This window comes from Gymnodraco acuticeps, unplaced genomic scaffold (assembly GCF_902827175.1).
Source record: "Gymnodraco acuticeps unplaced genomic scaffold, fGymAcu1.1, whole genome shotgun sequence".
In the NCBI taxonomy this organism is placed as follows: domain Eukaryota; kingdom Metazoa; phylum Chordata; class Actinopteri; order Perciformes; family Bathydraconidae; genus Gymnodraco; species Gymnodraco acuticeps.
Window position 1 is genome coordinate 48,796 of NW_022990947.1, and position 15,747 is coordinate 64,542.

Genomic DNA, 15,747 nt, shown 5'->3' on the forward strand with positions numbered 1-15,747 from the left:
AGGGGATAACCGACATGGATTGTAGGGTTGCTATACTCGAAACCGCAAATGGCAATCTAATGAAGGAAAACAAAGAGTTCAAAGACAAAATAGAGAGGATGGAGATTCAAAGCAGAAAATGTAATCGACGTGTGATTGGACTGAAAACGGACATTGAGAAGAGCGATCCCATTGCCTTTGTGACAAACTTTTTAAAGGAGGTGTTCGGAGGTGAGCTCTCATGTGAACCGGCAGTCGAGATTGCATACAGGATTGGGCAGGTGACTGATTTGAGAACCAGACCTATGATTGTCACTAAGAGATATCAAGCTAAGGAAGCTATCTTGAAGCTGGCAAGAAGCAAGGGAGAGATTATTTTCCGTGACATGCGAGTGAAGATATTTCCTGATATTACTCCGGATATTGCCAGGAAGAGAGCCCTATTCAATGACGTCAGGATGAAGCTGCGCAAGGCTGAGGTGAGGCATGGACTATTGTTCCCCGCAACGCTCATCGTAACCTTCAATGGACAAACCAAACTTTATCGGGACTGTAGTGAAGCTGAGCATTTCTATAAAACAGTGATAAGCCCGGTTTCAATTCAAACCAGAAATGAAGGTGGGAAATGACTGATGGACATGACCTGATAGATGGTATGATTATACATATAGGAGAAGAAATTAATTGTACAGTTTTGGTGATTTCCACAATTGTTTTATTTTCTTGTAGGCCAATATTCACTGGTCTATGAGTTATCTACTCATTTATTTGAAGTTATTTACTTCATCATCTGCGAGTATGAATTTATGTTTATTAGATTTTGAATAGAGACAAATTTCAACTGGTCTCTATTGTTGTTCATTCCTCCTAAAATATAATTTTGATGTATTGATTAGATCTAGTGTTGCGAGACACTACCATGAATCTATTTCATACTATTATTTAAAAATGTTTGGGAGCTACCGGGAGGCTCGTCTAATTGAGCGAGTGAGTATGCACATTTATAGCAATCTATGTGCAGATAAATGTTGGGTTATGTATGTGATGGTGTGTGTGGTTGAAATTGTGTTACATGTATGTTTTAGTTCAGCTCTCATTTTGATAGGAAGTGAAAAAGAGACAACATTTAAATTGCCATCTTAATGTTGAATAAGTTACCAAGTAAAGGGTTTAAATTGGCTCACATAAATATATGTAGTCTAAGAAATAAAGTGTCTGAGATAGAGGAAATATTATCATGTGGTATTCATTTGTTAGCAATATCTGAAACTCACTTAGATGACACATTTAATGACGCTGCTGTGGACATTGATGGATATAGAATATTTAGAAAGGACAGGAATGCATATGGAGGTGGGGTGGCAGTATACATTCAAAAGCAAATACCAGCTAAAGTGAGATATGATTTGATGTCTGCTGATATTGAAGTACTTTGGTTGCAAATTAATTTACCACACTTGAAACCTTTGTTGGTAGGATGTTGTTACAGGCCTCCAAATGCAAACTTCATTTATTTAGACAAATTATGTGAAATGTTAGATAAAGTTTGTGATCTTGACAGAGATTTATTTTATCGGAGACTTAAATATTGACTGGAATATGTTGCACTGTGCCCTTAAAAACAAGCTGCAGACAATAATTAATACATGTAACTTGGTACAAATGGTGACTAAACATACTAGGATATGCATAAAGAAAGATGGGTCAAAAAGTGCAACCTGTATTGATCATATATTTACTAATTTTAGCCATGTATGTTCTCCGGCAATATCAATTCCAGTAGGGTGTTCTGATCATAATTTAATAATTATCGTGAGAAAGACAAAGGTGCCAAAAGTAATTGTGAGGAGATCAATGAAATATTTTAGTGAAGAGTCATTTATAAAGGATGTTCAAAAGATATGTTGGAAACATGTTTTTGAGAAAGTCGATCCAGATGATGCTCTTGATGTATTTAATTTGTTATTTATGCAGGTGATTGATAAACATGCTCCACTTAGAAAACAGACTGTAAGGAACTTTAGAGCACCCTGGTTAGATGAGGAATTAAGGGATCTAATGAAACAAAGAGATGATGCCAAAAATGTAGCTCTCTCATCAAGTTATGAGTCAGACGTGCACATTTATAGAAGGTTAAGGAATTATGTTACAGCATTAAATAAAAAGAAAAAACAGTTGTATTATGGAAATAAAATGAAAGAGATAACAAGAAAAAACTGTGGAGTTTAGTGAATGGCATGATTGTCCGTAAGCCGAAATCCACCTCAACATATCTTGAGGTGGATGGGACATTTTTGACAAAACCAGTACAAATTGCTAATCATCTGAATGATTATTTTCTTGATAAAGTAAAACATTTGAGGAGAAATATGAATCAAACTATAAATAGTAACTCCACATTTCTAATAAAGGATTTAATTATGAAAAATAAGAAGTGTACATTTAAAATAGAAAAAGTATGTAATGATAAACCACCAGGAGTGGATAATTTAGTTGGTACATTTCTTAGATATGTTGCTAATTTTGTTGCAGAGCCTATCTGTCATATTATACATTTGAGTATTGATAAATGTATTTTCCCACAGGCATGGAAAATAGCAAAAATTATTCCACTTGCAAAAAATCCTGCTGGACCATTTTCTGGTACAAATAGCCATCCAATAAGTTGATTACCAGCATTAGCAAAGATAATGGAGAGAATAATTTTCAATCAAATACAAAAATACTTTGAAGGTAACCAACTTAATACTGTGTATCAACATGCTTACAGACCTGGCCATTCCACATGCACCGCTTTAACACAAATGACAGATGACTGGAAGGGCGAACTAGATAATAGGAAGTTAGTGGGTGCAGTACTACTTGATTTTAGTTCTGCTTTTGATGTCATTGACCATTCTTTGTTGTTACACAAGCTGGAACAATATGGTTTTAATTTTGAAACGCTGAGGTGGTTAGAAAGTTACCTGACAAATCAAAGTAAAACTGTTTTTTGTAATGGAAGTCTCTCAAAGATGAAAACAGTCCCTAGTGGAGTACCTCAGGGTAGTTGTTTGGGACCACTTTTATTTTCTATTTTTACAAATGACCTACCATTAGTGTTAGAAAAAGCTAAAATTGTAATGTATGCAAATGACTCAACAATATATTATGCAGCATCAACTACAAAAGAGTTGACAAATGTTATGAATAAAGATCTACTACTGATATCAGAGTGGGTCATAAATAATAAGTTGGTACTTATTAATAGGATCAAATCATCAGTTAAAGGTGAACTAAAATTGCAACTACATTTAAACCATATTGAAATTGAACAGGTCAAGGAGACAACATTGCTAGGTATAACACCTGGATCATAAATTATCTTGGTCTAAACAAATTGATAATGTTGTATGTAAAATGGGAAGGGGTGTGTCACTTGTAAAAATAATTGCAAAATATTTGCCTATGGATGTCAGTAGACAAGTTTTGGATGCTTTGGTTCTGTCGCAGCTTGATTATTGTTTGGTTATATGGTCTAGTGCTGCTGAAAAAGATTTAAACAAACTACAAGTAGCACAAAATAAGGCAGCACGATGTGCACTGCAGTGCTCCTACAGAACCAGAGTCACTGAAATGCTGGAGACACTGAAATGGTTAACTGTCAGACAGAGGTCAACTTATATTTGATTAAATTTTGTCAGAAATATTACAGTGACTCACTCACCAGATATATTATCACAAAGGTTTATAGCGCAATATGCACAATATAACTATCAAACACGACATACAATAGAAGGAAGGTTTGTATTACCCAAATCTAAATCAAATATGGGACAGAAAACAGTCATGTACAGAGCCATGATCAGCTGGAACTCTTTACCGGTTCACATCATTCAGGAAAATTCTCAAGTACATTTCAAAAGGTTGTTAAAAAAATATTTAAGTATTATAAATTACATTTGAACTGTGCCTGTGGCTATGTATGCATATATTATTATGTACACTTATTTGTATTTACTTTTGTTTGGCCTTAGGATGACCATTTTAGTTTTCACTTCATACAGCACTGTAAATTGCATGAAATTATGAGCTGTTTTGTTTTGTTTTAATTTTGTTGTATGTATGTTTATGTATGTTTTGAGTGTGTGAGGACCCCAGGAAGAATAGCCAATGCTCATGCTAGTGCTAATGGGGATCCTAATAAAGACATAACTACATCAGTTCTCATCAGCCAAGATGAGCATGTTTTTTTAATTACTAAGAAGTCATTTTTCTGGGATTGCCTATGTGTACTTAGTGTATTTGCTGGAATAACTTAAGACTGCAGGCATTAGGTTTACACATGTAGGTACTATTCTTCGTGTTGCATGGCATGCAACTATAAATAAAATCTACGTACATAAAGTACAAATGTCCTTCACTTGTAAATTCTTCATTAAGATATCAGGCCGTGGAAATAAACTCTGTACACAAGTGTGTAGGATTCTCCTTTTATTCCACAGGTACTGTGTTTATTAAGATACTGTATAACTGCTCTATGATGAAAATTCATCTCTGATTTTATAGTCAATTTTAATGCATAACTATGCAGCGGTTTGTTAAAAAGGACAAGTAATATGATATTGAATCATTTATAACAATAAAACATGAATGATGTCTGCTCCAACACATCTACAGGCCATTAAGATTGCAAACAGACAAGGCCAGTGCTATAACTTTAAAGAATGCATATTTAATGATAATAATAATGACAATAAAAATATATAGTATAAATTCACTTTTATTATATAAAGTATAAACTATGTTAATGTTGCAGTGTTGTGCTGAAGCATTTTAAAAAGGAGCTGGCATTGCATCATGAGCCAATTACAAACAAGAAGAACTAATAAAAATGAACAATCTGCAATTAAACCATTTTAATGTTGTATTGGCCCTTACGTGTCTATGTGTGTCCTGGTCTCACCTGCTCAGTGTGTGGGTCTCCCGATCCCCTCTCATCACAGCAGTATACTTCTCCTCCTCAGAGCGCTCATCGTTCTCTAAGGCCACGCGGGCCTTGTATGTGGCGCTGCCCTCGATCTCCTCGGCCAGCTGGGCAGCACGCGCCTCCCTCTTGAGGAACTCTTCCGAGTTGTCCCTCTCCAGGGGGACCCTGGGAAACAAGGACAGGTCAGACAAGGTCAGCAGGCTGATGGAAGGACTTGGGGAGGACTGATATCATGTTTTACTTCTATCAGAAGATGTCATAGCAAGATTATTGACAATAAATTCAGAATTCATTATTTTATTACAAAATACAGTATAAGGAGTATGACATGTAGATGTCGTCTATACAGGAGAAGGCGTGATATTGAACAGAATAAACAAAGTGATGCATACAGAGCAGAACACAAACATAGAAAGGCTTACGTGTATGTGGACAGGCTGCTGTCATATGTAGACAACACTCCATACTTCTCCTCGTTGTATTTAAACATGTCATTGGGGTCCCACCCATTTGACTGATATAGAGAGAGAAGCAGGAAAGAAAGAGATTTTCACTAGAGGTCTATTAACACATTATCAATGCTGTGGATCAGATGAGTTGTGTCCCTGTTAGAGACACAACTCATCATATGAGGGCCTGTATGGACTCTATGGGGTAACTTATACAGCATCAATGCATTTGTTGTGTTGGTGTCTGTTTTCTTACGACATCGGTGTCCAGAGACTCCAGGCTGTCAGAGTTGTGGGTCTCTCCTCCATCCCAGGGCTCTAGATCCTTCTCTTTATGCTCGCCATTGATCTTACCGCTCACTGCAGCATCTGTGAAGTTGTCTGCGGCACAGACAAAGAACGCATATTTCTGTACAGCGCACACACTCAAAAACACATCCGCATAAGCTCATGATGGTCACATCACATGGCTGCAATCTCACTGTTTATGTAGGAAAGCACTCATGCCTTAAGAGCTTCTTCTGCATGCTTTCAAGGCAAGGGTCTATTTGTGGGGAAGGAGTGTGGGTTCACCAGGCACACCCACTCTCAATAAGGCATGGATCTAACTGAATTTGGAAATATAATCTTTTCAAAAAATGCAAAGCTTTTGCTTGAGCAAGTCGTGGTAAAGCCAACAAGGATCAAATGTTCCAACTGTGAGCAAGAATTTGAAAACAGCCTTGTGAAAAAGGCAAAGAGCGAGTTCCCAATTAATGCATCGGCCTGTAAAAATATGTACTAATCAAACCACTAAGGTGCTAACATAATGGTAAAGCATTTTGTGAATAAAATATAGGTTTCTCAAAATGTCTACAAGGCCAAGTTTGGGAGTGTGTGCAGTGTAAAATGCTATGAATATATAAAAAGATGTTCTAATTAAATAACGATATCGAAATGTTGAACTATGGACTGATTGTCACAACTGACATTACTTTTTGTTATTACAGAAAATTTGAAGTTCTAAAAAAAAAAAAAAACTACTGTTGGGTACTGAATTCCAGTTTCAAACGTGAACGGTACCGAATCATACATGGCTCAACCATAACCACGTACAGGCATGCTCAAAGAAAAGCAAATATCTGAAAGGAACTCTAATCCCATGTCAGCACCATATATACAGTCTATGGTCAGCACTAGCCTGCACTCACATTCTCAGAACTGGCACTAATGGACTGCATGCATTAAGCACATCAGCCACCTGGAGTTACATAACTCAGCCATCCCAATTTATCCAACAATACTGTGCATCCATCAAAGCATTTAAAGTGCACTGAACAGGCCTGAGTTATATTAGTAAAGGTGGTTGATATGCTATATCCACACTGTCCATTAAGGGAATTGCACATTCAATAAGGAATATTTACAAATTAAACATAGTGAGGGGTAAGCAAACATGCATGTGGATGTTAGTCAGTCAAATGACCTCAGACTTCAGGGTTACAATTAATTAAACATCCTTATATGGTTCATAAAATATAACTTCATTTGAGTTTCAATACAATGCTTAGAAGGTAAATTAGGGTTCTAATGTTCAACACATTTTCAATCTGTTGCTTTCAATGGAATCATGCATATATTTTCTCTTTTCCATTTACATTTGATTTAATCTGAGCTCTGGTTCAGTAAGGTTAAATTAAAACGCTGCAGCAGAACCTCATGTTCATGAGTGACCATGGCTGCATATAGGCTCCATTAGAGCTATTTCCAAAAACATTAAATAATGATTAATTCAAATAAAACTAAACATCTAATTTTGAAACATAACTTTGACTGACAGCTGAGTCAGTATTCATGTTAGTTCAAGTGGCAACTCTTCCACTGAAAGCAACATCCAGTCAAAAGATAACAAATGCTGAACAGATGGAGCAGGACTGACATGGATGAGGCTTTTTGATGTTTTTCTCAGTTATCGTGAAAGCGGTGATCCACAAATGATATCATAAAATTGAATTTAAGAAGCAGCCACAAATCAGACCCCAAGAGATTCAAATTAGTTTGAGTGCATAGAGTAGAAAACAGTCATATATTACCTGTGTCAGAGGGGACTAGAGCATTGGAGAGGAGAGACAGACAGAGAGAGATGATAGAGTCAGAAGATGGACTGACAGACAGAATGACTGACAGGGGATCACAGTTTATCATTTAAAAAAAACTCTAGAGTGGTTTTAGTCAGGCTGTGTCCTGTGTCATCACCTTAATTCATTTATTCAGTTGAAACCTTCAAAATCAAAATAACATTTTAACAAAATAATACTACTAACATTGGCAGTGCTTTAGATGGCAAAACATTGTTCAATTTCCAGTCAGTACACAATTATTGAATTTAACAGGATTACTATTGTATTTAACAAGTGGCACCAGTGTAGTGCCATCTCCATGAATCATGTGGCGAAATTCTCACTATTTTTTTACCTGTTCATTTTGAGAAAATAAAACCATCCCACAAAGCCCATTATTGTAGAATAATTGTATGGGTCAAGATGAATTAGATGAAGAAGACTCATTAAGCTTTTATTGAGTGTCCTTGCTGCACCAGGGCAGGCCTTTGGAACAATCAATAGATCACGTTAGTCATCAATAACTGGCCACTCAGAGAGGACACACAAGATTTAACTCATGGTAAAGCCACTGGGACTTCATCGTAGTGAATACAGTCTGAAGCTAATAAAAATGTGGTCTGTATTCAATGATGGGCTTAAGCTCTGTTTATGTTTGTGTATGTGCAATCAGTGGCGACTGGTCATTAATAAATAAATTAAAATATATATAAAATATATTTTAAGATCATGTTTAATCATCTGATTCGTCTGTACATTGCTGTTTTAGTATGTGTTCTTCTAATTAGTGTCTACAGTGTGTGCCTATTGAGCTGTTTAGAGCCATGTGGGACAAAACCCGATCCTGCCCCTCCCTCTCACTGTCTAAGTGAACAGTGACTGTAAAAACTACACGGCGCATGCTCAGAGTATTTTCCTATTTAATGTGTGTGGCAAAAAATAATGACCATAGGGGCATAGAGCTGCCATCCCCACCATACGTCATCTCACATAATTCAGAGCTGATTGGCTGTAAGTACGTGTGCCGCGAAAAGTGTGGTGTGTGAAGAGCAGGTGAAGAGGAGGAGAGAGACGCGTCCTAAAACCAGGAAGCAAGCTGCGCATGGCTTCCCTCCACAAAAAAGCAATGAGATTTCTCCATAGGATTTTAGAAAATAGCTCAAAATAAGATCTGTGGGAAACGTAGCTGTTAGATAAATGTACGTTTTGTTCAGCCGGATAATATCCACATGTCCACCCTACTTTTATAATTTTCGAATCATAAATCCATCATTTAGATTTATGATAGACTTTTGAAACTACAAGAAGATAAGGAGGACTTTTACGAAAAAGTAATAGAGATTTTTGTCCAGAAGGACAGGCAAATGGACTTCATCTTCAAGTCAAGGTAAGACCACAATTTCATTGAAAATGGGATCTTACTAAGAGAGAACAATTCAATATTTAAATGATAAAATTACATTTTTTGGGTATCCTTCTGTTGAACTGTCTGTTTAAAATTAATTGAAGCATCAGACTAAAGAGGCTTTTGAAAATAATATTATATTTTGATTTAGGTCAAAATATAATATTTGTAAACCTGAAGAGTCAGTGCCTCACCAGCCATGAACCTCACTGCAGAAGCTTATATATAGACATCTAAGTTTTTTGTGCCCCACCACTTTTGTACATATAGAAACACCACTGTGTGCAATGAATACTAGATGTCAAACTCACCTACTCACGTTGTCTATGCACTATGGGTTTAAAGTATGTACAATAATATGTTTTCTAAGACTTCTATTCATGTGCCCAGATAATATGTATCACCCCATATGCCCTCAGTACCTTTCCTGGCAAAATTCAGGTCCACATCTTTGAAGGTCACCACTACGACATCTGAGGCCTTGAATATAATGCTCTCCACAATATCCTCTTTCCTGGGAGCTATGCTCGGCTCTGGGCTCTTTCTGTGGGCTGCATCTAGCACCAGGTCACACTGAGGGAGGAAGTTAGGTTCATTAGATTAAAGGGGAATCTGAATTACAGCAAAAGCATTATGTCATTCCAATCAGGCACCACATTAGCTGACTAGTATGAAAATAAATTAAATTAGCAGTATTTTAATAAACAATTAATCTTTTAATTAAGTAAAAATGCCAAACATTTTCTGGTTCTAGTTTTTTTAGAAAAATATGTGCTGCTGTCTCTCTCCATCTTCTATAATTGTAAATTAAAGATATTTTCCTTTTGTTGCTTTTGTAGCAATTTGAAAAATGTGACCGCATATATAAAGAAAGTTAGATTGACAAGGAATTGAGTTCTGGTCATTCAATGGCATCCACATAAATTTGGGGAGATTCTGACCTTCATTTTTTTTCAACCAAAAGAGTAAACAACTAGTAAATATAATACAATCCTGCAACCAAATTAGTTTGACTCATGGGTGGTGAAAATGTTAGCATGTTGGAATATTCAGCTTTTATACACTGTGGTAATAAAAGCCAAATGTGATGCTTTGTTTCGGGTCTGAAAATGATGGGTTGTTTTTACCAGTGGAAGCACACAACATTTGATTCATTTTTGAATATCTTGCCAGCACTTTTCACATTTAGCCACATGACCTTATAATAAAGCTGGGAGGTTTAACATACTTAGTCCACACGGAGACGAAAACTAAAACGAACCGAGGTTGATATCAAAAAAGTATTCCGTCCACACGGAATCGGCACCAGAAATGTGTCCATCCACAGGAGACTGCTCGACCCGCTGGTAATACACATGCCGGGCCTGTAGGTGGCGCTGTACTTCCGCCACAAACTACACCAAAAGCAGCGAATAAGACCCCCCGAGCATGGTTGCCATGGTTGCCCTTCTGTTTATTCTCCGCGGTGGATTTAGCAACATGTAGTTCATGTAGTTCTCCATGTCCACTTGTTGCTGATCGTTGTGGTAGAGGAGCTGTAGATTTTACACTAACATCTGTAGCATGGTCAGTAGCGTCTGGAGCACGAAAGCAACCCTGTGATCCGCGGGGGTGAGCAGCAGAGGTGGGGAGAGGCGGGGCTATGGCGTCATCAGGAAATGATCGTATAGGGCTTACACACGGAGCCGTTTGGCCCCCCAGAGCATTTCATCCGCAGATCTACCCACTTTGGGACCCGTTATCGTTATCCGTGTTGGCCTTGTGTGGACAAACCGTCTATACGATAGAGAACTGTAGCAGATACAACCTGTTTCGTCTACGTGTGGACGGGGCCTTAGTACCAACGCTGCTGTTTGGTGTGAAAATAGGGCATAATGGAGGTAATTGAAATCCCATCAAGAACTGAAGTTAGAGCCAAGCCTCTGCAGAGTGAACAGCAGTGGTGTAGTGGTCGTTGGACGCGGGGGATCGCCGTCCCCCCACTTATTTGGAGCCCCCACTTTTTTGAAGCATGAGTTTTTTTTATAATCTAATAAATATAAAATCATTGCCAGTAAAAAACAAAAACATAATACATTTCACAGTAATTATAATAAAAATGTAGCTCAAGTATTTATGCAACTTGATTTGAAGCGTGTGTGTGTGAGGGGCAGAACCGTGTGTGTGTGTGTGTGTGTAGGGTGACCAGGTGTCCTGCTTTGTGCGGGACTGCACACACAGGATTTTTATCATTTGTCCCGCGTCCCACAAATTGAGACTGTGTCCCGCATTTGAGTGACAGTCACGCAGAAAGGCCGGCTCGGTTCGCTGACAGCCGGCACCGCCCTTTATTATTATATTTTTTAAACGGCATCATGTAAGTTGCGTTGACAGGCGACAGAGGTCCACAGTTTACCCCCCCCCCCCCGTTGACAGTTCACGAGCGCGTCCATAGTGTCTCTCCCCCCCCCCCGCCCACCAATGGTGAACAGGACAGAAAATGTCTACCATTACTCAGGTTAAGCTTCTCATTTGTGCAGAATAAAATGTTCCTCTCTGGGAAAGGATTGGAGAATACTTCAACTTAAAAAGGGAAGATGGTGGCCACACACTTTCCCTCCATAAAAGGGAAGATGGATAGGGCAATCTTTACCCGAGCCACCTCAGGGGTGAAGCTGCTATTGAGTGCTGGCTGGGCACTATCTTCCCAGTATAGTAACCTTAATCATTAGCAGTGCTACTAAGGAAATGACATATCTAGCTCCATTTAAGCACCCAGAAAGGTGTTTGATCCTTACCTCTGGACCGTATGTTTTAAATACTCCTTCGTAAACTGCTCCATTTTTGACTTTCAGCTCACACTTGGTGCCCTGTAATAAATAGGCCTGGCATTATTCACTGTATGCGAAACACATTTATGTTTGTGCCAATGTCAATTTACACATTCAAAAACAAGTTGAGAAACCCATCTGCTGTGAGAAGACAAATGATTGATCAATCTCTGCTGTGTTTATGCAACCAGCTGTCTCTACAGTTTGCACAGGCTTTGTTTATAGCAACGTAGACATTTTAAGGAAAGAGCATGTGGGGAAATACAGTATGCAGTACATAATGCTGTTACAAATGTATTTACAGTAGGCACAATATGGTTCAAACATTGTGTCTTTTGAAAAAAGACATGCTAGACATGACTGGAACATCATCTAAGAAAACTTAACATGACAGATACAAAGCAAACATACCACCACTGAAGTCAAGACATGGACCATCCTCATGTTTGCATATACACCATTGAAAATGACCTAAAGGAAAAACAGTTAATTTTTGTTGTTCCCTATTTCTAAAGAAAATTGTGCAAGATAGGCATATGTCACTTTTTTCCAATTCAATATGCGTAACAATAAACATATATCCTACCACTGAATTCATGCATTCTCTCAGGACTTGTATGTGCCATGTTTAAACTAAATTGCCTTAAATAGAAAACTGACACTGTATTCATGTGGCAGCTTTGTTCCACTGATTTATGAGTTAACCAGTTACTTACCGCTGCAGGGCCTTTACCACTGTGTCTTCCCCTGAAAGAAAAATGCCATTGTTGTCAAACTATTATCACTGAAGTTCCTGCATTCATACTAAAACAAAGCACTCTTTAATGGGAACAACTGTAGACTGAATTGTAGAAATATTAAGAGGTGGAGGTGTGCATCTTAAGATGATACAAAGCCCAAGAATCATAATCAATGCATTATCTTGTTTAATCTACATGTAAATGTCTTGACAATGTACATTTATTGTTAGATAGAAAAATGCATTACATAGATAATGCTATGCAGAATCTGAAATTACCCACAGATTCCAGGATATGTTCCTGGTTGGAATAATGTTCAATGGGCCTTCAGCCAAACACTCTGTAGCCTACATTTTTCCCAAGCATGTCCTAAAATGCACCTTGTTCAGCAGCTGGCACATGGCCAGGCTTTTACACTCGATTCGATAGGTAATGGCACCTCTCTTTACATGATATCCACTGGCCAATATGCTCACTTGAACACAGTCAGCTCCTCAATAATAAAAATTAAACCAGTCTAATTGAAATATGCTGATTTTGTATGCATGAGTCCAGCTGTTCTTATCGTATTCCACACCATCTTTGCACGGCCTTAATGGATGAAGATCTACACAATGAATGGGACGAACTGTCCTAGTGACCGGTGGATAGAAGCCGGACCAAATAAACCCCAGAAATAAAAGGTACGCAAGCAGCTTCTGCAATGACCGTTTGTGTTAGCTTAATCTTAGGACGGCATGTCATGTACAGAAATGTCATGCTTCAAGGACATTATTTCAGAGGAGCCGCTACAGCAACGTCAAGGTTGAAAGCCCGTCGGTCTATAATTCCCCCTTCTCCTCCTCACCCGCCCCCTTTCTCTCGTGCACCCACACGTTTTTATCAATTTCTTGGCAAACCCATTGCAGCAATGTTGCGGTTACGTACCAACATAGATTACAGTAAACTGACAACAAACACAGCTGTTTCATCGCAGTCTTTTTCGTTGCAAAATTCCCTGGGCTGTCCCCTTAGCTAGCCGCTGTAATACTGAATGAGGCAAGTGCGCTGAATTACAAGCATGGGCTGTCAAACGGCTAATTAACGCAAGCTAAATGGACTCCAAGCTCATCGCAAACTGATATCAGCCACTTGGCAAGCAACATCACTGCTACACACATGGAGGAAAATGTGTCTCCACTGAAACATGCTTAAACATTTAATCAGAGATGTGTTATCCACCGTGCAAGAGGAGGTAACGTTACGTCGAAGTTGCAACATTATTGGGGCAAGCTGGCAGGCCTCGCTAGCTAAACTGCATAACGTTAGGTGACCAACACGTCGCAAGGCCCACATAACGTTCAGAAACGCGTACAAGTTTTGGAACAATTAACGGGGATGTCATCTCTCAAAACTGGCCCTGTTGCAAGTGACTGTATCCAAGTATTAATACATAGCCTCATTAGCCCCTGCTGCTGTGTTTTTATTTAGCTTAGTTCACGTTTTTATTTCACAGACCTGCCCAGATTCTGTCTTCCCCCTCCGCTTCCTCCGGCACCGGCTCCAGCCGTGTTGCCACCGCCGGGCTTGCTGCGATTTCCACCGGCCTTCATTGACATGGTGATCCCATAAAAGACAGCGTCTGAAAACGACCAATTAACACCGCAATTCCTTGACGATAGGGCGATGTGTGATGTGTGACAGCTCGCTAACGTTAGCAATCCTAAAATGTGTCTAGCTGGTACCAGGGTAATGTCAACGTGCCTCTTGAGGAAGATGCTATGCTAAGACACTAGCTGGCTAACAGTTGCTATCTATATTAGCAATCTGTACAATTACTGTTAAAAACGGGGGAAAAAAATATTTTAAAAAGACAACAAGTGACAATCACTCTCGCAAAATAAAAACGAGTGTTAGATCTCTTGTCAATTCGTTGTGTGATCCTAACAGAAAAATACGTTATTCTCAAATCGGGTTTACAGCTATCTCAGGTTCTTGCCGTTGCTAACAGCGAAAATACCAAAACAGTCTGAAAGGGGACAAAAAACAGCGGAGGGATATATGATAGGCGTAACGGCTGAAACATATAATCACATATTCCTACACTGTTTCTTTGACGACAATCGATCCGCTAAAAATAAAAGACAAAGGTAGTCACATTCAATCTAAACCGCCACACAAAACAAATAGATCCTCGTTTGTTTTGCCAAAAATCCACATAAAACATGGCACTATTTTCAGGAAGTCCCGGAATTCTCGACGGCTGTTTTGAGGCATCCACGTGAGCCGGCAAACACACTGCACACAGCCGCTCTCACATAGAAACACACTATCTACACGCTGCTTGTATATGGAAATTAAAGGGCAGTCCGTTTCACACGTTTGACATATAATGTGGGAATAAGAGTTCATTACAATAAATAGGTGTTCTATATTATGAATCTTCTCATTGTAGGCTATATTGAAATGTTTAATACAAATGGTCAAAATAACATAACGCAACTCAAACATGAAATTAAACTGTACTTTGAAACACTAAAAGTAACCTACTGAAAAATCAGAAAGCCACCATGACTATAATCTATGACTACTTTTAATGTAGATATGTCCCCTTTTTCCTCTTCTTGTTTTTTCTTTGCAATTCCTATACATTGCATATAATTTAAACACACTATTTATGTCCAATACTGATGTAATTATTGTTTTTAAATGATATTATTTTTCATTTTCCTTTTTCAAATGTTTAGGTTCAAGACTTAATGACATTTTCAGTGAATGTCATGATCTCATACAGTTTATTGCTTTTAGCATACTTGAACCCATTTAAGCTATAGGCTACACTTTATGAGATGTTCACAAGTCAGATGTGTTTTATTTATTGTTATTAACTACATCACTTGCATTATACCAGTATAGTTTGTTTTCTGCTCAGAACTTTAACTTCGGCATATTTGTAGCTATAAAACCATAGACCTAAAGTGAGTCTTTATAGGTATTGATTAGTTCAGATGGCATTTCAATAGAATTAATTATTGGGCACACATGTATCACCCTACTTTAATAAAATGTATAAGTAAGTAAGCAGGAACAACTCTTCGTATTAGACAAGAATATCCACTTTGTTATGAAGATTTAAATAAGAAATCATATTTAATATGATTTGATAACTGTTTTGAAAACGATAACAACTGATAGAGATATATTTTTTGCAGGCACGGGTCCCCCATCCTGTATTCCCCACCACTTGTAATCAATGGTTGTAACTTCTTCAAAAGTGAAATACTAAATACAGTTATTTTAGGACGCTTCCAATCAGA

General features: G+C 38.1%; 1 protein-coding gene across 1 annotated transcript in view; it reads right to left on the reverse strand.

The window, feature by feature from the left end:
• atxn2 (ataxin 2) overlaps positions 1–14,743 on the reverse strand; it is a 34,533-nt gene extending 19,790 nt beyond the window's left edge. Inside the window, 9 exon segments of the mRNA XM_034234926.1 lie at positions 4,925–5,113; positions 5,371–5,462; positions 5,654–5,778; positions 7,470–7,484; positions 9,324–9,474; positions 11,679–11,750; positions 12,123–12,182; positions 12,428–12,458; positions 13,949–14,743. Coding sequence (XP_034090817.1) covers positions 4,925–5,113; positions 5,371–5,462; positions 5,654–5,778; positions 7,470–7,484; positions 9,324–9,474; positions 11,679–11,750; positions 12,123–12,182; positions 12,428–12,458; positions 13,949–14,049 — 836 coding nt within the window. The 5' untranslated portion in view covers positions 14,050–14,743.
• Between the last annotated feature and the right edge of the window lie 1,004 nt (positions 14,744–15,747).